Raw genomic sequence first — 26,817 nt, 5'->3', positions numbered from 1 at the left:
GGCGGGTGGGTTGTGCTTGGTGGGCGGGGGGGTGGGGAGGCGGTTTTTTTTTTGGGGGGGGGGGGGGGGGGCTGGCAGCTTTTCCTCTCTATTTTTTTTTTTTTAAAGACTGTAAATATAGATAGAGCTTTATTTTGTTAATAAGACGAGTAACTTAACCTGTATATTTCACATACTTGTTTACAGCTGTCCCCCCCCCACACCTCTCGTGTCCCCCCCCCCCCCAACCCCTTGGCACAATAAAGCTGACTTTTTGGAGCTGAGAGAGCTGGGGGGGGGGGGGGGGCTTCACCCCCACCTTCCCTGCCCCTCTTCCAGCCCAGCCCCGAGGCTTTGCTCCCTCCCTTTTCTCTCTGCTGGCCCCCAGCTCCTTCTCCTGCCTGCGGGGGGGGGTCCCAAGCTGCCCCCCCCTCCTTCCCACCTGGGTTTTCGTGGGGGTCTCAGCCCCTCGTAGCCACTTTGGGGCTTCCAAACTCCGCTGCAGCTCCAAGGGGCCCCAGAGCACAGCAGAAGCCCACCCTACAAGGGGACCCCCCCGTGTTCCCCCCCCCAGGCTCTGCCCTTCCCCAGGAGAGCTCCGGGTGCCCCCCCCCCAGGCGCCACGCACCCACCGGCCCCCAGCTTTCCAGCTACCAGCAGCTTTTATTGCGCACCGAAACCAACACCGAACGCAACAAAAAGTCCCCAAAAAACCCCCAACAAAAAAAAGTGGGGTAAATTCCTGGGCCCTGACAGTCTGCTGTCCCCAACTCCCCCCCCACCTCCCCAGCTGATGATGATGATGAACGCCACCCGGGGACAAAGCTGTGCCCCCCCCCCACTTTTTGGGGCAGGGTGGCTCCATCACCGGGGTGTCCCACACGGCGCTGCGCCAAGGGCACAGGGATGGGGCAGCACCAACCCCCTCCCACCCCCCCCGGTGCTGGGGGAGCTGCCCTGCTGTGGGATGCTGTAAGGGGGGTCAGGGAGGTGATGGGGGGCCCAGGAGACCTCGCCCCCCCAGGGAAAAGCAGCTGTGGGCTGAGCGCAGCGTGGGGTGCGCGGGTACCCCGAGCCATCGCTGCCCCTCGCTGCCTCGCAGCATCCTGGAGCCAGTATGGAAAAGGGTCCCCTGCTCAGAGACGGCCCCAAATCTGGGATCAACACTGACCTAAAAGGTGTTATTTCTTTTTTTTTTTTTTGGGGGGGGTGAGAGCCCGAGGGACACCGAGCAAGGAGGAGGCAGGGAGCCAAGACGCCGACGGGCGCAGCGTGTGCGTTGGGCAGCTGGAGCGACCTGGCAGCTCCTGGGGCTGCTGAGCAGCTGGGGGGGGGGACCCGATCCCTCCCTCGGGGACGGCACGGAGGGAATAAACCCGCTGCCAGGCCCGGCAGCAGCGGTGCCAGCGGGGCACGGAGCCGCTGGGCAGCGGGGCTGAGCCGGGTGGCGAGGTTTCCTTGCGCAGGGCAGGGACCTCCCCGAGGCCGTGGTCCTGTCGAGCGTCTCGTGGTCCAGTCTTGGGTATGTCCAGGGTGTCCTTTAAGCGGGGGGGCTGGGGCAGAGCTCCTCTCCCCCCCTCGCCACCAGCAGGACCTGCCCTCACCCCCGGCTGGGGCGGGGAAGGGGCGAGGGGGGCGCCGGGGGCTGTGGACGCAGCAAGGACAAAATAGCTCAGGGTCTCACGGGCCAGAGATGCTATTTGGAGAGCTGCAGGGCTGTGACCACCGGCTTCATCTTGAAGTACTGTTTAAATCTTAGCTTTGCATATCTGCCGAAAGAGGGACGGCTGTGAGACGGTCGCCCCCACCCCGGTGCTGACTCCCCCATGGGCTGTAGGATCCATCCAGCAGGGAGGGACCTTTGGGGACGTCGGTCCCCTCCAGCCCCTCCTGGACTCACCTTAAGAAGTTAAAGTCTATGGTAGAGTATTTATCCTGGATCAGGCCCCAGCATGCCCAGAGGAAATGGGATGCCTGCAACAAAACAAGGCTCAGGAAGGGGTACAAAGCTTCCCTGCCCATGGGATGAGATGCCCTCGCCTCTCCCGGCTGGGTCCCAGCAGCCCCATGGCCGTGACCACAGGACAGGGGGTGGCAGCCAGCTGGGGCTGGCCCAGGGGTGTAACTTTAGATGCTCCGGAGGCGGATGGCAGCCCGGGTGAGGAATGCCAGCAGGAAGGATGCTGAGCAGCCGCGCAGCGTGCTCAGGGCACCAGCTCGGGGTACGTGCTCAGGGGTGTCCAGTGCTGGTAGCTGGGTGTCCCTCCTGACCCCACAAAAGCGGGCAATGGGGATTTGGCACCGCTGGAGCAAATGGAGCAGGTCCCTGCTGCAGCAATAGGGCTCTGCTGGAAGGGATGGGGGCAGAGCTCGGGCGTTCAGCACACAGAAAGTGCAATTTGGCCAGGTGCTGCCTCACTCACCTAGGTAGCTTTTGCTTTGGCCTTTCCGAAAATCAGCTTTGTAAATGCTCTTGGCAGAAGTCAAGGGGTCAGGACGCCCCCATCCCTCTCACAACTGAAGCGTCCCCATCCCTGCACCAGCCTGCGGCACCACTGGGGACCTCCTCCTGCCCAGGTCGCTCTGGCACGGGGAGGACAGAGCCACAAACCCCCCCTCACACCAACCCCGCCGTGCTGGAAACCACCGCGCCAGCTCCAGCCAGGAAAAAAAAACCAGCTGAGATTGCACCCAAAATTTCCAGAGGATCGGCTCTGTTTGCCCAAAAGAGGATTTCCTCATGCTTGGCTGCACCCGGGGGTCACGCAGCCTCTCTGGTGGGATGCCCAAGGCTGCGGTGAGCCGCGCTGCCCTTTGGCACAGGCTGCTGCTGGCACCGCCTCTGACCTTGCCCTGGGGCTCAGCACCTCCGAGCACAGCCGGGCCCTCGTGGGGAGCCCCCTGCCCTCACCCCAAACCCCCCCAGCCCCTTTCCGAGTGATCAAAACCCATCCCCGAGCCCAGCTCCTTCCCCCCCTCCGGCACTCACCAAGGAAAACTTGTTCACTTGCACGTAGAGAGCCTCCAGCTCCTTGTCGGACACGGCCGGCCCCGCGCCCCCCTGCTCGCCCTGGGTGAGCTGCTTGTAGGCCTGCAGGTAGGAGCGCAGCCACTGCAGCTGGGTGTCCTTGCTGGGGTAGAGGCGGTAATCCACCTCCTTCACGCCTGCGAGGGGACCTGGGGTTAGCGAAATCCCCTTGGGGGGGGTCTCCAGGGTGACCAAGGGGCCCCCCTAAGCGTGCCGGGGTGGGTGAAAGCATCCCAGCTCCGGGCTCGGTTCTGATTTGGGGCACCCGCCCAGCTCCGCCACGGTTATCAGAGCTGGGTCCTTGCAGGCAGCAGCAAATTGGGGGGGGGCTCACGGCAAGCTGAGCCCCTCCTCGTGCATCGCTCTCACCCCGGGCAGCCCCTTTTTTAATTCTCTTGGACAAAATTAAAGCTCTGGGGATGGATCCCTGCCCATTTCCCAAGGGATGCGACAGCCTCCTCTGCACCCTGAGGACGGGGGGCCCTCGGGGAGCCGCTGCCACCCATGGGGGGGTCTCGGGAGCCGCGGAGAGGAGCCCGGCTCACCCGCAAACTCGTTGAAGTGGTTCCCGATGTCGAAGGCCTGGTAGTTGTAGCCGGTGTACTCGTAGTCGATGAACCGAACTTGCTCTGTGAAGGCAAAGCGAGGGGCTGCGAGGGGCTGGGGACGGAGCCAAGGGGTGCCCGTGGGGGTGAGGGAGGGGACACGGGGCTGAGCCCCCCCCCTTCTCCAAGCTGGGCACGCCGCGCTGCCGCACACCAACCCTGCGTCCTGTTGTAGATGATGTTCTTGCAGAGCAGGTCATTGTGGCACAGCACCACCGGGGAGCCCAGCTGGGACAGCGTCTCCTTCATCCAGGCCAGCTCGTGTTCAAGCGTTTCCAGGCTGGGCACGTCCTGGTGGACGCTGGGGAAGGGGAAGGGGAAAGGGAAGGGGGTGGAATCACTTCTGCTCGCATCCCCTGGGGGCGCAGGGGAAGGGTTGCCCTCCCGGTTCCCCTCATGCATGTTATAAATGAATTAATCAGTGGCACCAAGCTAACGAGGCTGGGTTTGGTTCGGAAGCCAGCTCGGGCACGTGGCGCATCCTTGGTGCTGCCCAGGGCACCTGGCTCAGCCTCAGCCCTTCCCCTCCCCTCGCTTCGGTCCTCACCCACCCCCAAGCGTCACCAAATCAGCCGCGGAGCCCGGCAGCGCCGCTCGGTTCCCACTAACCCAAAGGCCATGGAGAGTTTTGGCGTCCCCCAGGCCACGTAACCCATCCTGTACCCTCTGCGGTTGCAGTTCCAAGAAGAGAGCCGGTTAATAATTACCGAACCGACTGCATTTAAGGGGCAAACGTGGGTAAAGTCTGCCCGCAGCACGGCAGGCGCGGAGAGCAGCCCCGCGTCCCACCCAGCTGCCCAGGACCCGGTTAATTATTTGCCTGCCTCGGGGTTCGTTCACCTCCACCGCCTCTTGGGGCTGCCCGCATCCTTCCACGGACTCACCTGACGTGAACCCAGCAGGGCATCGCCCCGCCAGCAATGGGGTGAACTGGTTTGGAATGGGGGCTGGCTGCTTGCGTCTACGCTGCGCCCCCCAGCACCCGCTGCTTAGGTCCCCCCCCCAATCAGAAGGGCCTGAGCATCACCTTATCCTAGCCATGGCTTTGAACTCAGCCTAGGTTTGCAGGGAGGAGGAGGAGGAGGAAGATTACGGCAGGTGGGAGCTGCTGGCTCAGGCTGGATCCTGCCTGGGGGCTGCAGCACCCAAAGGTGCCTCTGCCCTAGCGCAGCAAAAATCCTCCCCGCACCAGGCTGATCCATCCCACGAGCATCCCCTGCTCTGAGGGGCTCGTCCACAGGGTTGCTCAGTGAGGAATCGTGGCCCAAGCGTGGCCACGTGGCCAGGACCACCCCAAAAACCTGCTCACAAACCCCAGACTCCAGCAGAGGCTTTACCTGGGGACCGGGGCTCTTCCCCCGGTCCCATAGGAGGACCTAGAGGTGGGTGGGCAGCGGGTGCCCAAGCCAGAGCCTGGCTCTTTGGGATCCCTCTGCCTTTACCTGGGGTTGGGTACCTTTGGGCTGAGGTCCATCTTCACGAGGGTGAGGTATTTGTGCAGCTTCTGCCAGAGGATGGGCTTGGGGAGGCTCCCGTTGGCGTGGATGGCGTGCACCCGGGCCATCTCCTGGGCCACCAGCCTGGAAGGAGCCACGGAGACATGGGTGAGAGCCCGAGATGGGGCTGGAGATGTCTTAAAGAGATTCCTAAAGCCACACCCAGCAGGGCTTAGACCCCTCTCCATTTCAGCTGCGAGCCACTGAAGGATTTTAAGACCCCATCTGGGTGAAAGACGGCATTTGCCTTTCCAGGGGAGGCTCAAATATAAACCACAATTCTCGGGCAGTCTCTTTACTCACCAAAAGCTTAAAAAACCTGGTGAAAAACCCAGTGCCACTGGGTTTTTCCACTGAGGTGCCCCTCACCGGGGAACTCAGCCCGGTTCCCCCCCTGCACCACCCCGCTTTGGGCACGGAAAGGACGGGAGCAGAGCCCCCGGGCACCGCTTTGGAGCGAAGCAGCGAGGGGCAGAGCTGGAAAAGCAAAGCAGGGCCACGGGCTCCATCCAGCTCCCCCCATCCCCACACGCCCCAGCACTTGGGGGGGGTCCCGTGCACCTGAATATGCGGGGGTCCCGCACGTGGTCGGGCCCCAGGGCGATGCCGGGCAGGAACTCGTAGCAGAGCCCGTTCTGGAAGGCGCAGTAGAGGTCGGGGGCGCAGCCGTGGGCGCGCAGCACCTGGAAGTTCCTCAGCTCCGTCTCCCGGTCCACGAAGAGCTCCGTTTTCCTGCCGTAGATGCGCACCAGCACGGCGTCCACCATGTCCTCGTCCGTGTAGCAGGCCACCAGCTTGTTGGTGATGCCGTCGGTGAAGAGCTGCAGGGGGAGAGGGGCGGCAGAGGCGATGCCCGCAGGGCCCTGCCACGCAGAGTGGGCACGGGGGGAACCCCCCCCCAGTCCTCCTGGCACACCCGTGGGAAGACCCCAGGGGAAAGCAACGTGGTGGCGGCAACAAGAGGCAACGGGCAAATGGGATTAGGATGTAGCAGTGCCCAAGGAAAGCTCTCGTGGGAGGTGGAATGAGTTTGTGAGGCCTCGAGGTTCGCGCCTAAGCTGGGGCTCTGCATGGGCACGGTTTTTCGGCTACCCCAAAGCGCAGGTGCGTGGGGTGGAAACCCTCTGCTCTTCTCCACCTGGTTGCTCAAGGGCAGCAGGATGTGCTGCAAGCACGCTTGGCACCCCAGCAACCCTGGGAATCGGTCCCAAAAAAATCAGCGCAAACCTTTTGGCAGAAAACGAGAAGGAAAAAAAAAAAAAAAAAAAGCCACGGCAAACAAGGCTGAGCAAACACCACCACCCCATCTCCTCCTCCTGATCCTCCCCGCGGGGCCGGGCCGGGCGGGAGTCGCTGATAGGCAGGGACGTCTCTGCTGGGGACGTCTCTTGTCACTGCCCTGATGGCTCCTCGCAGATGGAAAGGGAGTTTTGTTCTCCCGGCTTGGCCGCCTGCCCGCGCACATGTGGGCCCCACTGCCTCCCGCGCCGGGGTCCCCTTCCTGCCCCGGTTTCCATCCCCTAAAGCATGCCGAGGGGTTTGGGGCTCCTTGGCCCCGTTGGAGACCCCCATGTGGGCGGGATGCTCAGCTGGAGAGGGGACCCAAAAGTCCCCTGAGTGTTCAAGGGGACCCATGAGTCCCCCGCACGTTTGAGGGGACCCAAAAGTCCCTGAAGTGTTCAAGGGGATCCAAGAATCCCCTGAGCATCTGAGGGGACCCAAAAGTCCCCCGCAGGTTTGAGGGGACCCGAAAGTCCCCGGTGTGTTCGAGGGAACCCGAACGTCCCCCGTGTGCTCTCCCTCCATCCCCCTGAAGCTGGGCGAGACGGAGCCGGGGCGATGCTGGCGGAGCGGGAGGGCGCGTGGTAGGGAGCAGCGGTGCTCGGGGGTGGGACGGCTAATTTTAGCCGGCTCACTCAGCAACTCGCGCTCCTATATAGGGTGCCTATATATAGGGCTTCCCTATGCAGCCTGCCGAGGGAAACTCAAAGCGCTGGAATTACACACCCGGGCTCGGCCGGCGCGAACGCCCCTCCTTGCACAGCTGGCGGCGGCATCCCTGGGGGGAGCACGGTGCACGGTGCACGGGGCAGGCTGTGCCAGCCCGGCGGCATCGCCCCCACGCTGCTGCTGCTGCCTCACCTGCACCTGAGCTGGGCTGACGCTGCCCAAGCAGCCGAGCTGCTTTGCTCAGGCCACATCATCCCCGTTTTCACCGCGGTGCTGGGCTTGGCTTCTGCTCTTCTCATCCCGCCGGGCTCCAGAGGGCAGAAATTCAGCAAGCGCAAGGTGTCCTGCCGTGCCAAAGGTGTCCCAGCACGCACAAGGTGTCCCACCACGCACAAGGTGTCCCGCCGTGCGCCGATGCCTCTGCGAGCGCCACGCGCAGCAGCCGCAGGTGAGCGGCTCCACCTGGAGATGCTCGGCGCTGCCTCACGCGCTGGCTCCACGCAGCGCCTTGTCGTGCTGCCTGGCGGCGTGATCAGCCTTTTGCAGAGGGTTTAGCGGGATTACTGAGCCTTATCCCCCCCCCCCCCCTCAACCCCGCCTTGAATTCCAGACCGTTAATTTTGGAGGCTTGCACGTGGCTCGGCAGCAACCTGCACGCACGCTGGGGCTCGCTGGCACCCCCTCCAGCTCCCAACGAACGAGTGTGACTCCTTGGGATATTCCTTGACCCTCCAAAGTACAAATAATTGGCTTCAGGGCCACGGCCTGCTACCAGCCCAAATCCTTTCCTGCTGTTTTAGTGTGATTTGGGGTGAGGGGAGGTGAGTGTGACTGCTCCAGGAGCTCAGCAGCAATTAAAAGAAAAGCAAGACCTGGTGCAGAGATACCGAAGGGATGCAGCTCTGTGCCGTGGGGCTGCACCCCTGCGAGGGGACACAGGCAGACCCCCGGCCCCTCCTGCAGCCCTGTGCCTGCTGTGAGCCCAGGGGTCCTGAAGCTGCCGCGTTTGCTGCCTCCCCGTGCCCACGCCGGCACTCCTGCTGCTGCTCCTCAAGCGCCGAGCATGTCACAGCAGCCGAAGTTAAAAAAAAAAGTCCTGGGAGGCAGAGCACAGCACTCTGAAGTCCTCGTGGTGGTTCATTCAGCTCCTCATCGCAGTTTCTCTTATCACCAGACGGGTGATGGAGGTGTGTGCGCCCTGGTAGCGTGGCTGGAAGTCACTGACTAACGCCTGCTCCGCTTCGGTCCAGGGATGTTTCTGCCCAGGAACGGAGCTCAAAGGATGAGGAGCCGGCTCCCCGGGCACAACCTGCAGGTCTGGGGGCTGGAGACCCCGACAGCAGGAGGGCAGGTGGGGGAGGCCGAGCACCCGGACCCGTCCTCCCCGTCTCCTGCACCCTGCCCCAAGCGCCGTGGGATTTTTTCCACGGCACAGGCACAGCCTGGTACAGTCCCTGCAAGCAGCTGTGCACTGACACCGTGCGCCGAGGTGGTGTGAACTGGGCACCGCTCCAGTGCGCGGAGGAAAGCTAACAGGAACGCTAATAGGAACCAGCTGAGGACCAGTGTCCCACTCCAATCCCCTCCCGAACTGCTCTTGCAAGAGCAGCGAAGGGAAATGCAACTGGAGGTTCCCCCCACATCTCCCAAGTTTTTTTTTTTTCTTTTTCTTTTTTTAAATTAAAACCACACGCACGCACGCACGAGCTGCTGTTGAGCACGGATTCCCCTCCTCTGCCTGGAGAGAACCTGGCCACCAGAGAGCCAGATCCTTCTCCACCTCGGGTCCCCCCCAGCCGTCACCGCGGCGGGCAGGGCTGTGCCGCGCTAGGTGCCGCGCAGCGCCCGGGACATTTCCTGCCCTGACAACTATGCGGTGTGAGGAACTCCAGCTCCAAGCTTCCTGTCTCTTACCATCTGCCCTTTTCGCGTGTATTTTTCCTGCAGCTTCTTGTATTTAATTACACTTGGCTATTAATACATTTTTAATGACACTCCAGGCACACGGGAAGTGTGCGCCGTCGGAGGACACACGCGCACACGTCCGTGCGTCTCGGTGTGCCCAGCTCCACTGCGGCCCCGCTTTGTGCCCCCCAGTGAAGACGCAGCCCCCGCTGCTCCACCCCAAGACCTGGCACTCATGGAGGGGGGGACAGGGCTGCAGAGCCACGCAGCCCCCAGCCCCAGAACCCGCTGTGCCAGCTCGGGACGATGCCAGCTCCCGGCTGAACTCCTGCTCAGCCCCACGAGGGGACCAAGCAGCGGTGCAACACCGCTGATAACCCACACCACCCTCATTCCTGGGACCTGCTGCTCCCCCAAGCAGGGCAATGCTGGGGGGGTGCTGCCAACACAGCCCCCAGCCTCCACCCCCTGCAGCAGCCCCCAGGGTCCCGCTCCCATCCACAGTCCCCGCTCCATCTCTCCCCAAAGGGGGTCCCCAAAGCCTGCTGGGGGGGGGGTTAATGCTGGAGACCTGTGCACACCTGCACAGCCCCTCTCTTTGGAGAGCATGGAGGGGGCCAGGATGTATTCCCCCCCCGGCAGGCCCTGCAGCCCCCGCGGCGGGTCCCGTAGCCCCCCATAGCGGGACCTCGGCGCCCCCTTTACGCACGCCCTGCGGCCCCCCCAGGGCGAGCCCCCCCGCCCCCCCTGCGGCGGGGGCCATACCTTGGTCTTCACCCTCGCCGGCTCCCAGCCGGGTCTCAGCTCCCGCACCAGCCGCAGCGCCCCGGGCAGCACATCGCCCTCATCCACCGCGATCCCCAGGTGGGGAACGCACGGAGGGACCCCGCGGCCCCTTCCCCGAGCCCGGTCGGCTTCCGAGCAATCCGGGCAGCGGCCGGCAGCTCCGGCCATCCCCAGCTCCGAGCACCCCGACCCTCGGCCCATGTGCCGGGGGCTGCGGCGGGGCCGGCGGCCGCGGGGAGGAGCCGCTCGCCGCTGGGAAGCCATGAGTCACCGGCCCGCCTCCCTCCGCCCGCCTTCCCCGGCAGCTCCCGCCCGCATTGTGAGCTCAGCGGAGCCCGCACCGAGCCCCGCACCCGGCTCGGCACCGGGGAACGCCCCGGGGAGCGCCCCCAGCCCGGCCGCCGCCGGAGCATCCCCGCGCTGCGCCCCCGCCGCATCCCAGCCCTGCGCCCCGGGGATGCGCCGGGGCTGGAGGGGTTGCGCCCCGCAGCCGGGGATGCTCCGGGGGTGGTGGAGGGATGTGTCCCGCAGCTGGGGATGCTCCTGGTTTGGGGGCGCGTGGCCCGCAGCTGGGGTTTGGGATCGGGGCTGGAAAAATGGGAGGATGGAGGTGAGCGCGTGGGTATGGGGGAGAAAGGTGAGGGTGGGGTTTTGGGGGGGATGCAGCACGTGGGGGGTGCTTCAAGGTGTGCTGCTGGCGTGGTTTGGTGTGGTTCTGGGGGGAGATAGGAGATGGATGCTGTGGTACTCGGGGGTCCCTTCTGGCTCAGGATGTTCTGTGGTTTGGTGGTCTCCAGGAGTCCTCCCTGCACTGCCCTCTCCGGACCTGCTACCATAAATCATAGAGTTACAGAATCATGCAATCCCAGAATCATTAGGGTTAGAGAAGTCCTCCAGGATCATCTGCTCCAACCACCCCCCCACCACTGTCCCCACTGAGCCGTGTCCCCAAGCACCAGCCCCAACCTCTCCTGGAGCCCCCCCAGGGACGGGGACTCCCCCACCTCCCTGGGCAACCCGTCCCAACGCCTGCCCGCTCTGTCTGAGCAGAAATGGCTCCTCATTGCCCACCTCAACCTCCCCTGGCACAACTCCAGGCCATTTGCTCTTGTCCTAACACCATCTCACCCACCGTGCTCCCACCCCACCCCAATAGGGATTTACAGGAGGGCTGGGGGGAGCTTTGGTAGTTAAGAGGGAGCGTTCCCCACCCGCTGGCCCAGTTCCCCATGACCCGCTGACACTGCTCGAGCCCAGCTTCATTATCAGAGGAAATTACAACTGCCCGTGGCTTGGAGAAGAGAATGTCCCCTCCAAAGTTTACAACTGGCTGCGGCTGAAACCAGCTAAATGGACCGTGGAGACTTGGGGAAAATCATTTAAGGAAGGGGGAAAAAAATAAACCAGCCTGTTCCCTGCGTTGCTATATATAGAGTGAGCTCTGTCAGTTTTAATAGGATGGTCATAATTGCTCCGGCTGCTTTGCCGGGCTGAGCGTGGCCTAATTGCTTGCCCGTAAAGATCACAAGTGTTAATTCGGGGCAGTTGCGGGTTAGCAGTGCCCCGCAGCCTGCTTTGCGCAGCAGGCACCAGGAAATCGCCCTGGCACAGGCTATTAGAGGTGTTAATAGGCTGGCTTAAGGGGCCCGGCATCAGCACCGCAGCAGCCCGGGCACCTTTCCCTCCCACTGCTCGGAGCAACAGGAGCAGAATGAGACCCCAAAAAACCTCCTGGCGGAGGCCAGCCCCACCATTTCCCAGCTGAGGGCTGTATGCAGAAGCTGTGGCGGGGAGGTTAAATCACCTGGTGCTTTTACAAGCTCGGAGACACTCAAATCCTCTCCAGACCACATCCTTTGCGGTACAGAGCAGGGCAGAGGAGGCTTAGCTATTTGCAAAGGGAAATTTCCCTGCGGAGAAGCCTGCCAGCATCTCCATGAGGCTAAAAGGCTGCAGAGAGGCCAGGCTGCAGCCTCAGAGCTGGTTTGTGCAGCCCAGCCCTTGCTGAAGGTCCTGGGGAGGCTCCTGTGCCCGTCCCCACGTGGCTGCTGCTGCTTCCCAGCCCTGGGGTTTCCTCTGCTAAGCGCACGGGAGCGAGCTCAGGAAGCTCTGGATGAAAGCGGATGGCCGGGGCCCCTTCCCTCCACCCCCAGCCCCAGGGGGCCATCACCACTGCTCTCCTCGTGCCCCATAGAGGCGACGGATCTGCTGCAGAAGGTGATGGAAAGAAGCAAGCAAACCCTCGGGCGCCTTGAACTTCCCCTCCCCGGAGACCCAGGGATGTGCATCCCAAGGCAGAGAGGTTTAAATACCCCAGCGAGGCTTCACGGCCACGCAGACCTCGACCCTGCCAGTGGGGAAAAACATCCGCTCAGCCACATCCTTCCGCGGAGCAGGGAAGGGGACGAGGGGCTGAGCTGGCAGCACGGCTCAGCAGCAGCCCTGCTCGTGCTGCAAGGAGCATCACCCTCCCAGACAGCCCGAGAGCCAGCTCGTGTCAGCCTGCGCTTTGGGCAGCGCTGGGAAACCCTCAGCAGTCATTGCTGGTGGCAGAAACGAGGATGAGAAGCTCCTGCAGGAGTTGTGCTCCAGGCTGTGCCCCAGACCCGTGGCACTCGCAGCACCTGAGCGGGTCGAACGGGAGAGGAGAGCGCCTTGCAAAGCGCTTGGCCTTGGGGGGACGCTCAGATTTGCAGATTCTGTGCTGTGTTGGGAGCCACTGCAGCTCGACAAGAAATGTCAGCCCGCGCTGGGAGCGCTGCCTGCACCTCCTGCCGGGGCTGCCAGCCCGGGGCTCGCAGCTCCAGCATCCCCGCTGTGCATCTCCACAAGCAGCAGGGGCAGAGCCCAGCCTGGGGCTGGCAGCTCCAGCCGAGGCGGTGCTGGAAACAAATCAGGAGCTGGGGCAGCCGGAGCAGCCTTCCTGCTGGGGCAGAGCCAGCCGCCCCGAATCGGAGCCGCAGGCGCCTTCCCCTCCCCAGAGCGCAGCAGACAGACAGACGGACGGCCCCGTCCCCCTGTCCCCAGGGTGCCAGCAGCTTTTGGGGGAAGGCAGGACGAGGCACGGGTAGCTGCAGCTCACCTCCTGCAGGAGAGGCTTGCCTGGTGGTTGTTACCCCAGCTGGCCTGCAGGCAGGTACAGGGGGGTCCCGCTCTCGTGAAATGGGTAGGGACAGAAAAGCAGCGCCTGCTGTGCTGCATTCCAGGGGAGGAACACTTGTTTCCCCAATTCCCTTAATTTTTTATTTTTATTTATTTAATTTTTTGGTCTGATTTCTCCCTTCTGCAGGAATGAGCGCCCACTCAGCTTCCTGTTGCTCTCAGATTGTTTAATATTAAAACACGAAGAGGGGTCGGGTACAACACCAGCCGAAACAGCCACCGTTGAAACCAGCCCGATTATTTTTTCTCCCATTCAAGGAACAACCAGAACGATAACAAACCACCACTCCAAAACACCTGCAAGCTGCAAAAAACCTCTGCTCCAGCCAGCAGGGAGCCGCCACGTGCTGCCCTGTTGCACATCACACCCTGAAAGTCTCTGGAGGTTCCCCTGGGACCCCCGAGGGGGATGCTCGGCGGAGGATGCTCTCCAGGCTCCCGTCTCCCCAGCAGCCGAGGCTCTCGGGAAGCAGCGCGGGGGTTTTGGAGTGGGAGAACACGAGGCTGTGCAGTTGCTTCAGTACAGAGAGGAGGTGGCTGTGCTTTAAGGAAACGCCGTTCCCGTTTGCATTCCCATTTGCTTCTCTCGGGTGCTGCTCCTGCCTCCCAGCTGGCTCCCCAAAACTCCCCCCCGGGGTCCCGGCGCTCAGCGAGCCGTGGCGAAGCCGATGCGGTTGTTGCGCCGGTCGAATTTGGTGTAGTAGTGCCCGATGAAGCTGGCACCAAGGATCCAGAGGGGGCCAGCAGGCGGGGGGATGTCCAACCCCGAGAAAGCCACCACGCAGACGTCCTCCCCGTACTGGGATTGCTGCAGGGAGGAGCAGAGCCCGTGACAGAGGTGCCGGGAGGGGGATTCCTAGCTCAGCGTGCCATCCCCAGCCCCACACACCCTGCTCTTGGCCTTCAATCCCCTTCCTCCACGAAGGGATATATCCCTGCCTGTCTCTACTCCTTGCTCTTCACCCCAAATCTCCCCCAGTCACCCCCCGAGGAAGCAGCAACAGGTTGGTCTGGACACTGCTGAACGTGAGCGTTTGGGGAAAAACGGGGAGCATCCCTCTGGGGCTGGCTGGGGAGAGCCGGGAGGGTGCAGCACGGCACTGGATGCTCCCGGAGGCACACGAGCTGTGTCCCTCTCCCCGTGACGACCCCATCCCTGCCCTCCCACCCCCACGGAGGGATGCAGCTCACCCGCAGGACGTAGGCTGAGCCGCCGAGCGCATACGCCTTGCCGCCCAGGTGGAAGGAGATGTTGGGCAGCTGGGGGACTCGGTCGCAGTCAACCACGTACTGCAGGAGGAGGAGGAGGAGACGGTGCTGAGCCCCGGGCTGGGCTGGGGTGCGGGGCAGGGACACGGAGCAGGGCTTCGCTCACCTCTCCTTCAGCCATTTCTGCCGCCCCGATGGCTTTCATCAGCACGGACACGGGGCCGGCCGGGCCGGTGATGTAGGATGCTCCGGTGTCGATGGCCACCGAGCAGCCTTCCTTGCAGAATAACACTTCAGCCCCTACCGACACCCTGCAGCAGGAGGCAGAGGGGCGACCCTGAGCCTCCCGTGGTGGCCACAGCTCAGCCCCGAGGGCTTCCATGGCCAGAAACACCAGGCAAGCAGAGCTCGTGCTGTTCCCGGTGCCTCCAGCACATCAACCCTCTGGGGGCACCTTCAAGCTTCTCAGACACACAAGCTAAGCTTCAGCATGTGCCTTTTTCACTTTTTTTTTTTTTTAATTATTATTTTTAAAACCAAACAAAGCAGGCTTGTTCCAGCGCTGCCGCTGCAGGCTGAAGGGGGTTAAATTCCTCCACCGCAGCTTCAGAGCTGAATCAGCCCACGGTGCTGCCTCCCCCTCCGCATTCCCCAGCACCGTGATGCTCATCGCCCCACGGCTCCGTGCCAGAGGAGCCCACCCCGCTGCCTCCCTTTTCCAGGGGTGGGGGGGGAAAAAATCTCCCTGCCACCCCCAGCCTGCTTCTCCCAGGCCAACCCTCGCAAGCCTGGGGTTTGTAGGATTTACCCGGTGCCCCCTGTCCTCACCCCTTCATGCTGATCTGCCAGTAGCCGCTCTTGCTGACGCTCAGGTAGTGGAAATCGCCGGTGTAGTAGGCTGGGTCGCTGCCTCCCAGGATGATTTCCCCGCCGGGTTTCAGGGGAGCATTCCTAGGGCGCAAAAACACAGCGGGGTGACTCCCCCCTACCCCCCATATCGCTCGGGGTCCCTGAAAACCCAAGGGCAGGGGGCAACAGCATGCGGGGCTGCCAGCCCGGTGAGCAGAGCGGGAGAAATCCCGGGTTAGTCCAGAGGGTGCAAGGCAAGAGGATGGAGAGCTGCGGCACGCGGGTCCCCGAGCAGCTGGGGGCAGGTGGAGCAGCTTTGGGGGCTGCTGCCCCCCGGGTGCGCGGTGCCTGTTAGCGGGTGCTGCCTCGAGAGCTCCTGCTGGTCTTCTTACTTCGAAGCTCTGCAAAAAGGAGAGGGCTCTGTCGGGTTGTGCTCTGTGGGTGGCGGTGTCCCGGGGGGCTGGGGGCACCCAAGCAGCACCCGGGTGAGGCTGTGAACACAGCTAGCATCCCAAGGGGTTGTTTGTTAGGGGCGAATCCACCTCTAGTTGAGGTAAAAAGCCACAATTTGTGCTTTAAGCACGCATTTGTGGGGCTGGTTGCTGTGGCACATCATTAGGCGGCTGTGGCCCCGATTGATGGGCAGTGCGGGGAGGGGGCAGCGATCGTGGTCTGCCAGGAAAGGGCCCTTCCTCTGCCCCTGGGGGATTTAGTGCTGCTGGGGGGAGGGAACGACAGCTTGGGGCACGAAATGGAGCAGGAAGGTTTGCTGATGCAGGTTTTTCTTCTTCCTTTTTTATTTTATTTTTTATTTTATTTTTAAAATTTTGCCTTTAGGCGAAGCCCTGCATCCACCCCCTGCTTTGATGGTTCCAGCCCCACGAGCAGAGCTGGAGATTTTGCACCCTGACGGTGCCACAGGAGCGGGGAGCACCCCCCCAGCTCTGCCTCCTGGGCCACCTGGTTCCACCCCAGCTCCTGTGGGCACCCTCCCCGTGCCCTCCACCCCAGCCCAGGTCCCACAGCCCCCCCTGTGCCTCCTTCCCAGCCCTAAGACGTGACCCCAGCACCGACAGGGTCGCAACACCCACGCTTTGCAAAACCAGGCACCCCCAAAGCCCTGCGGGACCCACCGGCTGTAGTAGACGGAGAAGACGTCCTCCTGGAGGATCTGCTGGGAGAGGATGCGGTCGAAGACAGGGGTGATGCCGTCGATGGCCTGGCTGGGGTATCCCATGCCCAGGACCCCGTCAAACCTGGCAAAGATGAAGGGGAAGGCGGGCAGCGCCGTGGCCTCGGCGAACACCTGGATGATGGGGATGTCCGACACCTGGGGAAGGGCGCGAGGGTCTTTGCAGGGAGCTGGGGGGGGGCCAAAACCCAACAGAGCCCCCGTTTTTTGGGTACCCAGCTGGGCTCCTATCGGGGAGCGGAGCCCCCTGGCAGATCCAGGTGCTCCGAAATTCAGGGCTCACCATCACCACGTCCTGGCTGAGGAAGCCTTTGACGCTCCCCGTGCCGTAGCGGATGGCGAAGCCGGTGCCATTGGCGATGTACGTCCGCGACTTGGAGGAGTCGTAGCGGCTGTGGGAAACTGGGGAGGGGCACAAGGGCATCAAAGAGGGTGAGGGAGGGGACAGCGGGACCGGCTGGCGGCCCCTGCTCCCCCAGCTTCTGCAGGAGGATGAACCCAGCCTGCCCCAGCACCAGGAGACCCCACAGCGGCGAGCAGACCCCGCTGCGCAAAGGGCTGTGAGCACCCCTGGAGGGGAAGGGATTTGCCCACATCCATGGGGTGCAGCTGGGGCCGGAGGGGGTCAGCCCTGGGGTCCGTCTGTGCCCCCCCACCCCAACCACTCACCGCAGGCACTGTAGAGGGGGGAGCACTTGCAGGACGGCACCCACAGGTTGGCCGAGCCCGTGTCGAAGACCACCTTGAAGGTTTGCGCGGGGGTCCCGATGCTGATCTCGCCAAAATACTGGGTCTGGAAGAAGCAGAGCACAGGGGGGGTGTTAGCACAGGGTGCACGGCTGGCGCTCCAGATTTCGGTGCTGGAGCTGGTGGGAGAGGAGAGGAGAGGGATATGGGGGGGCAATAAACCCCTATTTAGGGAGGGCCTCACATCCAGGTAGTTGGTGAGGAGGGTGGGAGCCGTCCCGTTTCGGGGGCCGGCCGCCCCGCTGCGCCTGCCCTGCCGCAGCTCGGGGAAGACGTCCGCCACCTTCACCCCCATCTCCTGCAGCGTCTGCCGGATGGATGGCATCCTCCGCAGCGCGATCCTGAGGGCACACGAGAGGGCTGGGGGGCATGGGGGGCACCCACCAGAGCCCCCCCACCAGCTCCCTGCTACCCTGCGCTGGGAGATCCAAGCGGGTGGCTCTAGGTGGCAGCAGCTCCCTGCGCTCTGGGGCCGCAGCCAGGCACCCCCCCTTGGTCCCTTTCCACCCCCATCCGCAGGGATGTGGCACTCGGGGTGCAGGGATAAGGAGGGGGGACCCCGGGGGTGGCTGCTGCAGGAGGAACCCCCCCCCCCGGCACCGGGCTGTGGTGGCGCAGGGTGGCCACAGGCTGCGTTGGGGCTCGGTGGCTCTGCACCGAAACGCATCGCCTTGGCCTCGTGGGTTATTTGGGAGGCAGAGCTGCTGTCAAACCCCGCAGTGCTCAGAGGGAGAGGGGGAAGAGAAGCGAGGAAGGTGAGCTGTGCTGGTGCAGAGGAGGAAAAGAGGAGGAGAGGTGTTTCCAAGAGGGTCCGGGGGAGCGGAGCTGCAGCGGGTGCCGCAGGAGGAGAGCTCCGGGGTCCTCGGCACCATCCTGAGCGCTGAGAAACGAGAGGAGACAGCAAGAGCCAGCACGTCACGGTCCTCAGACGTGGCTGGTACCTCTGCAAAGCCTGGGCCGGCGAGTGGAAGATGCTGGCACCCCAGGTCAGGGCCAGGAGCAGCAGGTACCGCAGCAGCCTCCTGCTGTGGCCGGCCAGCATCGCGCTCTCCCAGGGCAGCCTCCTCCTCTGCCAGCAGCTTCCTCGTGGCCCAGAGGGGAGGACGCTTTTATAGCCTGGGTTTCTGCCTCCCCGTGGGTTTCTCCTCCCCGCTGGCCGAGGGAGGGCTGGGGATGCTGCGGGCAGCACGCTGCAGGTGGCTGGGGGGTGCCTGCGGTGGGTCCCATGGAGCTCCTGGATCCCAGGGGCTGGCAAAGGGTCGTGAGCCCCAAACCCACGCTCTCCGTAGCCCTGCTCGGTGCCAGCACCAACCCATCGCTGGCACAGCAGCTGCAGGGCATGGACCAAGTGCCTGTGGGTGTCCCTCAGCAAAGACATCGGTGATGGGCACACGGGGGTGGCTCGGCTCTAGCCTGCCCTGAGCCGAGCAGGGCAGAGGAGAGCAGAGGAGTGGGGTTTTCCCAAAAGGCCAGGGGTAGGAGCAGAAAACACAGCCCCTCGGCCATATGGACACTGGGTGCAAGCCCACCAGCCCCTGCTGCCCTTATGGGGCTGCTCTGAGCACAGCAAAGGGGGAGAAGCCCCCCCAGCAAGGGAAGAGGGCCTGGGGGCAGAGAGGAGCTGAACTCCATGGAGTTCATCGAGGTACGGGCACCTGCAGCTGGGCAGGAGGAGCTGCCCCCTCTCTGCCCCCACGAGCAGGGTGTGGAGGAGCTCAGCACTTCTGGGGGGGGCAATTTGCTGTGCCCAGCCCTACATTTTGGAAGGGAAACGACCAAAGGGGATGCACAGGTGGCAAGCTGAGCTGCCCCCAAACCAGCTGGCATCCTTGCCCAGAGGAAACGGGTGCTTGGGGGGTGGTGAGGAGGACACCCCACAACCTACAGACACCTCGTTTCCATAACCAGGGCTCCAGCCTCCTCCCCCTCACCAAAAAAAAAAAAATAAAAAAATAAGTCCCTTGGGGATTTTGGCCGCAGCATTTTGGAGCTGGGGAAGGCTGAACCCAGTGGGCACCGAGGTTCAGCCCTCACTGGCCGTGCTGCCCCCCGGCCCTGACGTCTTTTCCCACGCAGGGCCCCGGCGCTGCGTCACTGGGGGTGGCCTCGTGCCCCCGCCGCGGGCTGCAGCGGGCAGAGGGGTCAGGAGGCAGCAGCCTGGCCCCTGGCGAGGAGCCACTGGGCATAAATCCCCTTCCCGGGCATCCCGAGGACTCGTGAGCTTCGCAGAGCCCAGGTCCCCAAAGGAGGGGTTGGGGTTGCAGCGTGACATCAAAAGGGACGGTGTCAGCCCGGGGAAGGTGATCCCAGGGCACGGGGCCGTGGGGCTCGGCGTTTCCAGCTCTGCTTTGACCAGGGGAGAGCACGGCCACAGGACCCCGAGGATGCTGAAGCCACAGGGGACAGCTCCAGGCTTGGCTTTCCCGCAGGAGGGACAGGGGGGGACTCATTCGAACTCATTCCCCTGGGGCCACTGGAGCACAAAGCAGCTGGGAAAGGCAATGGGATGCGGGTACGGGGCCAGGCACTGCCCGGTGCTGGTCCCCAGGGAGGAAATCCAAGGCTGAACCAGGCAGAAACAACTTACCAAAACCTGTGGCAGGGGAGCTGCAAAAGGACAGTTGTTTTTTTTTGCCTTGCAGGGCTGGGCTGGCAGTGCCAGAAGATGCCCCCTTGGTGCACGGCTCCTTCCTCCGTGCGAGGAAAATCCCCTCAGGGCATTTTCCAGCCCCCTCCACCAGCAGCAGGACGAGCAGCTGGCACACGGGCGATGGAAAGAGCAGCCACGGGGCTCCAGCTCACCAGCCAGGGGTGAGGTTGTGTGCGGGGTTTTTGGGAGCAGGGCAGGGGGAAGCAGCACTGGGATGGACAGCCACGGGGACAGCAGCTGCCTCCACACCTCCTGGATTTTATCCCGTGCCCTAAGGGAGATGAAGACCCATGGGGAGGGTGCTGAGCCCTTCCCACGCAGCCCCGGGGAGTTCTGCTCACCAAAGCGCCTCTTAGCCTGGATTTGCAACGGGTTGAGATAAGAGGCAATCGAGCAAGGCTGCAATTTCCTCCCCGGCTGATTTGTGTGCTGCCGCCGGGAGCCTGCTGCAAGGTTCCTTCAGAGGCTTTCGTGCGCTTCCACATCCGACAAGGGGCAGCTCGTCTGGAAATAACAGGGGAATGCTCTCCAAGTTATTTCCTGCCTGCTTTCAAGGAGCCAAGTGATTGAGCTAAGAGCAGAATCAAGGAAAACGCTTTCCAAAGGGCAACGACGCTTTCCTGAGAGGAAACCGTGCTCCTCTCCAAGGCCAGGCTGATCTGAACGAGGGCACTCCTTCAGAATAAAGCTTGAACTTGGTGCTTGTAACCCTCCCTCTCTAAGCAACATCATTAGGAGATTTTGTGAAATAGCTTTCTTTTTCTTGAGGGATCTTTAAAACAATACAAAAGGTGGATGCATTTCTGTGCTTCCCACGCATTTTACGCGCCTCTCTAGCCTGAGTTTGGTGCTGGGGGAAAAGAAAACAAAAACCACACAATGCTCAGGAGGATCCTTGTTCCAAAGGACTGAAAAGCTCAAGCATAAAAGCAACTTTGGGGAAGGATGGAGAGGAAAATGAGTGGCACCAGCACCAGGGGGAATTCAGCCACTGACGTCAGCAGAGCCAGAGCTTCACCCAAAGCGTTTTCCTAAAACCCAACGGCTCCAGCAGGACCCATGGAGGCAGCATTTGGCTGAAGCAGAGGGAAAACATGGCCCTGAGAAGAGACAGGCCCAGGAGGGCAGCGCCTGCTTTGCCCCCGAGGCATCTCAGGGCTGCCCCAGGGATGGGGAGGTTAAATTCAGAGCGTTTTGTTACGGTGCACGTGAGGTCTCCAGCACCGTGCCTCTGTCTCGGTGGCTCCCTGCGGATGCAGCCTGGCTGGGAGATGTTCTGCAGCCCAAATGTAGGCTTTCAGCTGGGATGAAGCAGACAGACATCACAGATGTGCTCCAAGGAGGCTGCAGCCCTCAGCCACCTGTGTGAGAGCCGAGCCTGGGATGCCTGAGCTCATCCCAGCTCCTGGTGCTCTCCAAGCCCTGCTCCTTTATCACCAAATGTGACCCCGATGCCTCTCCCACTCCTGTCTTCCTACTACCCACAGCCAAACTCACCCCAGGAAACCCCAGCAGAGGCTTTCAGGATGGGAAAAAACCTAACAACCTGCACCCAGACTGAAGGTGCCCCCTCTAAACCAGCAGCAAGAGGCAGCTTTCCCCAAACACAGCTCCCCCCAGGGCAGCCCTGCTTTATTCCCACCGGAGAGCTCGTCCCCTGCTACCCAGGGCTCAGCTGGGTGCTGGGGCTGGGCTGGGGGTACCCAAACGAGATACCCCAAATCAGCTGTGCTCCCAGAGCCGTTCCCAGCCCTGCTTTCACCCGCTGCAAAGCAACTGCAGCGCCTGCCGAGTGCCGCCGGGCACAGCCACCGCCTCGCCTGGGCTGCGCTTCAATCAGGAGGGAACAGGTTGGGCGCAACCTCGTTAATTAATTCTGGCAATTTAAGAAGGGGATCTGCACAGGGACCCGCTTTGATGTGATTGCCCCGGTTTAATTAAACTCCTGACTTGCACCCGGCTCCCCGAGTGCTCGCAGGGACCTGGCTCGCATCCACAGAGCTCGTGCCTCGGGTTGCAGCCCTGTCGGGTTATGGAGCTGGCAGAGCTGCTCCTGGAGAGAGGATTCCCCGCATCCCAGGAAAAATAAATCCTTCAAACTCACCTGCCTGCCCTCAGCAGCCATCCCAAATGGCCCGTCCCATCCCCTGCTCACAGCCACCCCAGCTCCACCAGCAGCCCCCCCCCAAGCTGCCACCAGTGCGCCCAGCCCGGGTGCATCCCATGGGAAATGGGGCTGTGGGAAACGCAAACCCGGGCTGATAGCGCTCCGAGATAGCAGCTCCATGTCTGCGTGCTTCCCTACAAGTGCTTCAGCCCCCCTCCCGCCCCAGCATCTCTCAATTAATTAATAACCTCGGATGTCATTCGCTTTTTCATGGTCACTGGATTTGAAAGGGGGGTAATTTACTCTCCCCCGATGGGGTCATGAAATGTTAATGGGGTTTAATGGGTGTTTTGCTAACCTCCCCTGCCCTCTCCTGCTGCTCCCTGGGCTCCGCTCGCCGCAGCCCACGGCCCTGCAAGGTCCCCGTGCCACCACGAGCCGTGGCCATGGCAAGGTCCCGGTGCCACCTCCACCAGGCCGTGATGCTTTGGGGTGGCACTCAGAGGAGCCAGAGCTGGAGCAGGCTCCGAGCCCCAGGAAAGGCGCACAGGCTGGGTTCGGTCTCAGACACGTTTTTTAATTAAATCCAAGTCTCATCAGGGGAAGACGACAAAATAAAATAAAATAATAGCTACCAAGCCTGCCTGGTGCAGCCCGCGAGGCACCGTCCCTGCAGCGGGGCCAGCTCCGAGCCCCGGGGCAGCAGCTCCCACGGCTGGACCCATCCCGCGGTCACACCATGGAGCTGCTTTCTCCCAGCTTCTGCAAGAGCTGCAAGAGGGACGGAGCTGGATTAGTGGTCAGATATTTCAAGGCATCCTCCAGGAGCCGCGGGGAGGCCGTGGTGACTTTCCCCGGTGCGTCCATGATGCACTCAGCGGTGCCGGAGATTTGCATCACCTGTGGAGTGCAGACCCCAAGCACCACATCCACGGGGGAAATCCCTGCCCGGCGCCCTGCTCACCTTGCTCAGGATGGGGATGTTTCCCAGCGAGCCCAAAAACCCGAAAGCCACCGGGAAAAAACTCCTGCACCAAAACAAAAGGCTCCATTAGGAGGGCTGGGGGGGCTGACGGAGCCACATCCAGCAAGCTGCGGGGTGCTTCATCCCCTGGCAGATGCTGGTGGCGTGGATTTGGCGCTGCCCCCACCCCGTGCTGTGGCAGCCGGGTGCCCCAGGACAGACCTGAAGAGGCTGACGAAGCCGTAAGCCTCCAGCAGCATGCCCAGGATCGGCCAGCGCATGAGGACGATGAGGACCCCCCCCAGGAAGAAGCTGGTGCCCTTCAGCTTTTGCCTCTGGAAGAAGAAGGTGAAGGTCCGCCTGAAGCCGATGATGAAGACCAAGCCGGAGAGGAAGAGGATCTGGGAGGAGGAAAGCGGGATGGGTGAGATGAGCCCTGCTCAGATGGTCATTTGGCTCCGGGCCTCCCCAGCGGGGTGTACTCACGTTCCCAAAAGCCAGGAGCACCGAGTCGAAGTACAGGAGCATCCCAAAGAGGATGAAGAAGGCGCCGAAGCCGACCAGCCCCAGGCCGATCCCTGTGGAGGACAGGCTGAGACGAGGATTCGGGCACAAAGCTCCCCCTCAGGCTGTGGTTGCTGTTCTGGGGGCCTCCCCATCCCGTTCCCTCCCTGAAACATCTTTTCCATTTCTCTCCAAAGCCTTTCCACCTGCCGAAAAGCTTTGGGCAGGCTGCTGGGTTCCCTAAAACCCCTCCGGGCTGCCGAATACAGACTAAACCACAAGGAAAAAAACAAAACAAAACAAAAAACGAAGGGAAAGATCATCTGCCTGAACTGCCGGTGCAGCAGGCACCGGGAGAGGCTGGAGATGCTGGGGCAGGCAGCGAGGAACCAGCACCTCCCTGCTCCCGCTCGCCTCTCCTCATGCAAAACAGGGGCAGAGAGCGAGGGCAGGGCTGGCCCCATAGCTCTGCACCCCCTACAAAGCCCCCCCTGCACCGCCGGCACCCAGCGGGGTGCAGCACCCACATCCCAGCCAGGCCCCCCCCCGTGCCCCCCGCACCACGAAGGGCTTCGCACCATTGTCCCCTCTCCCTGCCCCGATGTCCCCAAGCCTCCAGCCCCGGCGCGTCCCCGGGGCGCATCCCACACCCCGCCGAGCATCCCCGCGGCCACCGGCTGCCCGCTTACGCTGGAAATCGTTGAGAGTCACCATCTCGCTGCCGGGGGGGGCCGGGGGAGGCCGGCGAGGGCGGCCACCCTTCCACGCACTCCCCGGCAGTGACCCTTGGAAAGGCCTTCGGTCCCCACGTCATCCTGCAAATCATTAACGGCCCCACAGCTCCACCGGCGGGGACGCCGGGAGCGGCTCCCTTTCCAAACCCATTTATTCCTTGGGTTTATACGAATTTGCCAGGCACAACGCTCTCTTTTTTTTTCCCATTCTGTTGAGTAGCTGCATCGAAAATAAATCCTAAAGGGGAATGAACCCCATAAAACAGGGAGAGGGAGGAGAACGTGGCGCCAGCCCCCGAGCTCCGGGCAAGGTCCTTTGTGCACGGTGAGACCCTACAGGGGTCTGCCCACTGTTCAGTCCAGCATTAAAATCATTAGCTGAGGTCAATCCCATACAAAAGACACTGGCATCGTGTTATTTTGTAGATACTTTTATTTCTCTAACACTAGCAAAAAAATCCAGAAAACAACTATCCCCTTTCCCACCCTCCCCCCCCCCCCCCCCCCCAGTGCATAAATAGATTTCCTCCCGATGCGAATTCCTTCTCGCTTACAAGTCACTGCTATATGAAGTGTTATGAAAAATAATAACCAAAATAAAATTAAGAATTAAAATGTATTTTTTTTTCTTCATTTTTCCCTAAAAAACAGAACAAAACAAAACGACAACCCGGTTCCACAACGCTGCAGTCGTGCCCACCTCCTCCGGCCACCGGAGTCGGGGGCAATTTGCCAGCTACAGGTCTGCGCGCCCCCCCCTTGGCGGGTGTGCACAGCCGGTGTAAAGGGGTCTGCGCCCCCCCCAGCACCCCCATTTACACCAGCTGGGGAGCCCGGCCCGGCTGGCACGCCGCTGCGCCCAGGGACAGGGAAATAAAGGCGTCATCTCTTCAAACTTACAGTCTCTTTATATTTTTATTTTAAATAAATTTGCTTTTAATAAAAGCAGAAAATATATATATATTTTAAATATTTTTTTTCTTTCTTTTTCTTCTTTTTTTTTTTTTCTGATAAATTGGCAAAGAATCTGCTTTTGTAATGCATTGGCAGGGCTGGTGCCAACAACCCTGCGGAGAGAGAGATTAGCACAAAACAGTACCTCCCAGAAAAGAAGAGAAAAACAAATATATATATATATATTATAAATGTAGAATTTCCATAAAACATATATTAAGGCATGTAATAGCAAAATAAAGGGCCAGCTTTATGAGCTAAGAGGGCAGCAGGAGGCTCGGGAGCGGAGCGGGACTTGGGGTTCCTGGGATCCGAGGAGTATTGCTACGATTGGGGGAGCGATGGGGGCGCAGAGGGGTGGCCTGGTGGCAGCACGCGGGTACAGGGCAGGGGGCTGGCCAGGGATTTGGGATCCGGCCAGTGGGGAAAAAGCGAGGGGATGGTCAGCATCGGGATCCTCACCCCGTGCGCCTCCCCCCCACCCAGCCCTGCGCAGCCTGATGCTGCTTCCCGGCAGGAGCAGCTGTTGGTCCTCCCTCTGAAAAGCTAAAGAAAAGGGTAAACCCGCTACAGAAAAAATAAATGAACAAGCCACGGGGGTTGGAGTGCAATGGCAAGGTCTCGGGGTGGGGTGCGCTGTCAGGTTTTCAGAGGGTCCCAGCCCGTGCTGGCACCGGAGGATGCGAGCACAGCTGGGGTCCCCCCAGTCCTGTCCCCCAAATCTGTCACCCCCCGGTGCTCATTGACCCAGCCCGGGGCTGTGGGGCAAGGAGCCCCCTCCTCCAGCAGCCCGGCTTGCACAGAGGGGATGCCCAAGGGGGTCCCGGCTCTTTGCAGCCCCGAGATGCTCCCCACGTGTCCCCCCAGCCTCGGGCACCCATGGGTGCTGGGGGTGACCACAGGCAAAGCATCGCTGTTTGTAGGAGCGCACTGAGGCCAAACCCCACTGCTGCTCGTGGCCCGAACCCAGTCCCCTTCTTGGCACCGTCCCCAGCCACCCGCACAGATCCCTGCTCGGCCCAGCGAGCCCTGGCTTCGTGCCGCTCCTCTGCTCCTTTCCAACATCCCTGTCCCTTCCCAGACCTGCTGCTCCGTGCCAGCACCGCACCGGGCAGCCCTCGCACTGTCCCAGCTCCCCGTGTCCCCCCTGTCCCCTCTCCATCCGACCCCGCGCAGCTCCTCCTTCCTTCTGCTTAGCCCCGGGCACGAGGCGTGATGGAGCTGCCAGGCTCTGCTGGTGACTCCCTCCAGCCAGACAGATGCTAAAAGCAGTTTGAGGGCACAGGGAAGGCAGCGAGCAGCCAAAGAGCAGAGATGGAGCCTCCAGAGCGCGGTGAGAGCACCACCTGTGGTGGGATGGTTGAGCTCCAGCTGGAGGAGCCCCGCTGCAGACTTTTGGGATGCCAACACATCCGCACGGAGAGGTGGAGGGTGCTGCGCTCCTCCAGGGCTGCCCCAGCAAGGGGAGGGCTGGCTGTGCCAAGACCACTGCTGCAAATGCCCCCCTGTACGGCTGTCCCAGCCAGCCTGGCACCGAGGCCACCACAGATCCATCCCTGTGCCGGCGGGCAGCTCGGGACCCCCCGTCCTTGGGGACCACGCTCCAGCAGAGCAACTCCCAGCACCCGCACGTCTCCTCCAGGACGGGGCAGAGCAGCGGGTGCCATCCGTGCCACATCTCCCCGCTCATCCATCCCGGGGGGGTCTCGCCGTTGGTGGGAAGGAGGGAGGGGTCCAGGAGAACCAAAAACGATGGCCGAGGAGAGGTTCGGTGTCGAGTCGGGGCGCATGTTGGCGCGCTAAAACGTGGCCCCGTGGAACTTGACGGCGCTGGCAGCGGCCAGGGCTTGAGCTGGAGGGAAAGGAGAGTGGGGATGAGCCACGAGCTCCCCAGAGACCCTCGAGCAGCTCAGAGGAAAGCCCTGCGAGGTCTCGACCCCGTACCCAGCACCTCCCAGGGCCAGCAGCCGGCTCATCCCTCGTGCCCAGCCTGGGG

At 62.2% G+C, this 26,817-nt stretch overlaps 4 protein-coding genes across 23 annotated transcripts in view; all 4 read right to left on the bottom strand.

The window, feature by feature from the left end:
• Positions 1 to 58: 58 nt before the first annotated feature.
• ETNK2 (ethanolamine kinase 2) lies at positions 59 to 10,056 on the bottom strand. Its single transcript, XM_027445179.3, has 8 exons — positions 9,729 to 10,056; positions 5,670 to 5,929; positions 5,055 to 5,192; positions 3,771 to 3,913; positions 3,553 to 3,636; positions 2,969 to 3,144; positions 1,880 to 1,953; positions 59 to 1,748 (listed from the first exon to the last, which is right to left on the bottom strand). Exons 1-8 carry the CDS (start codon positions 10,011 to 10,013, stop codon positions 1,676 to 1,678), a joined length of 1,233 nt encoding a protein of 410 aa, XP_027300980.2. The 5' UTR covers positions 10,014 to 10,056; the 3' UTR covers positions 59 to 1,675.
• A 3,068-nt stretch (positions 10,057 to 13,124) lies between these two features.
• Positions 13,125 to 21,159, bottom strand: REN (renin). Its single transcript, XM_038168513.2, has 9 exons — positions 21,056 to 21,159; positions 17,093 to 17,249; positions 16,831 to 16,954; positions 16,445 to 16,563; positions 16,103 to 16,299; positions 14,949 to 15,071; positions 14,287 to 14,431; positions 14,103 to 14,201; positions 13,125 to 13,719 (listed from the first exon to the last, which is right to left on the bottom strand). The coding sequence occupies exons 2-9, from the start codon at positions 17,231 to 17,233 to the stop codon at positions 13,558 to 13,560; spliced, it is 1,110 nt and encodes a 369-aa protein (XP_038024441.2). The 5' UTR covers positions 17,234 to 17,249; positions 21,056 to 21,159; the 3' UTR covers positions 13,125 to 13,557.
• Positions 21,160 to 22,221: 1,062 nt separating this feature from the next.
• GOLT1A (golgi transport 1A) lies at positions 22,222 to 23,978 on the bottom strand. Of its 2 annotated transcripts, none has more exons than XM_038168514.2 (5): positions 23,823 to 23,978; positions 23,116 to 23,207; positions 22,848 to 23,030; positions 22,630 to 22,690; positions 22,222 to 22,436 (listed from the first exon to the last, which is right to left on the bottom strand). In XM_038168514.2, exons 1-5 carry the CDS (start codon positions 23,845 to 23,847, stop codon positions 22,297 to 22,299), a joined length of 501 nt encoding a protein of 166 aa, XP_038024442.1. In that variant the 5' UTR covers positions 23,848 to 23,978; the 3' UTR covers positions 22,222 to 22,296. The 2 variants fall into 2 exon arrangements, with proteins under 2 accessions (XP_038024442.1, XP_027300935.1); XM_027445134.3 differs by having other exon boundaries at positions 22,630 to 22,693; positions 22,852 to 23,030.
• A 785-nt stretch (positions 23,979 to 24,763) lies between these two features.
• Positions 24,764 to 26,817, bottom strand: part of PLEKHA6 (pleckstrin homology domain containing A6) — a 45,607-nt gene continuing 43,553 nt past the window's right edge. For all 19 annotated transcript variants that reach the window (XM_038168351.2, XM_072028613.1, XM_038168361.2 and 16 more), the window contains one exon: positions 24,764 to 26,673. Coding sequence is in view for 1 of the 19 variants with exons in the window: in XM_072028612.1 (XP_071884713.1) it covers positions 26,621 to 26,673 (53 nt within the window). In the remaining 18 variants the exon portion in view is untranslated. The remainder of the gene's footprint in view (positions 26,674 to 26,817) is intronic.

This window comes from Anas platyrhynchos, chromosome 27, assembly GCF_047663525.1.
Source record: "Anas platyrhynchos isolate ZD024472 breed Pekin duck chromosome 27, IASCAAS_PekinDuck_T2T, whole genome shotgun sequence".
Lineage (NCBI taxonomy): Eukaryota > Metazoa > Chordata > Aves > Anseriformes > Anatidae > Anas > Anas platyrhynchos.
The sequence above is the reverse complement of the archived record's forward strand: the minus strand, read 5'-3'. Positions and strand labels throughout refer to the sequence as shown.

Excerpts from the sequence above, each read along its gene's own strand:
- REN (XM_038168513.2), bottom strand. The coding sequence starts at position 17,233 with ATGCCATCCATCCGGCAGACGCTGCAGGAGATGGGGGTGAAGGTGGCG. Across the intron at positions 14,202-14,286 it reads CAGAAATGGCTGAAGGAGAG|TACGTGGTTGACTGCGACCG; the intron begins GTGAGCGAAGCC and ends CTCCTCCTGCAG. Across the intron at positions 13,720-14,102 it reads GCTCAGCCTACGTCCTGCGG|CAATCCCAGTACGGGGAGGA; the intron begins GTGAGCTGCATC and ends TCCTCCCTGCAG.
- GOLT1A (XM_038168514.2), bottom strand. The coding sequence starts at position 23,847 with ATGGTGACTCTCAACGATTTCCAGC. Across the intron at positions 23,031-23,115 it reads TGCTCCTGGCTTTTGGGAAC|ATCCTCTTCCTCTCCGGCTT; the intron begins GTGAGTACACCC and ends TCCTCCTCCCAG. Across the intron at positions 22,437-22,629 it reads ACATCCCCATCCTGAGCAAG|CTCTTGCAGAAGCTGGGAGA; the intron begins GTGAGCAGGGCG and ends TCCCTCTTGCAG.
- ETNK2 (XM_027445179.3), bottom strand. The coding sequence starts at position 10,013 with ATGGCTTCCCAGCGGCGAGCGGCTCCTCCCCGCGGCCGCCGGCCCCGC. Across the intron at positions 3,914-5,054 it reads CCAAAGGTACCCAACCCCAG|CGTCCACCAGGACGTGCCCA; the intron begins GTAAAGGCAGAG and ends CCCCTTCCCCAG. Across the intron at positions 1,954-2,968 it reads AAGTGAACAAGTTTTCCTTG|GCATCCCATTTCCTCTGGGC; the intron begins GTGAGTGCCGGA and ends GTTTTGTTGCAG.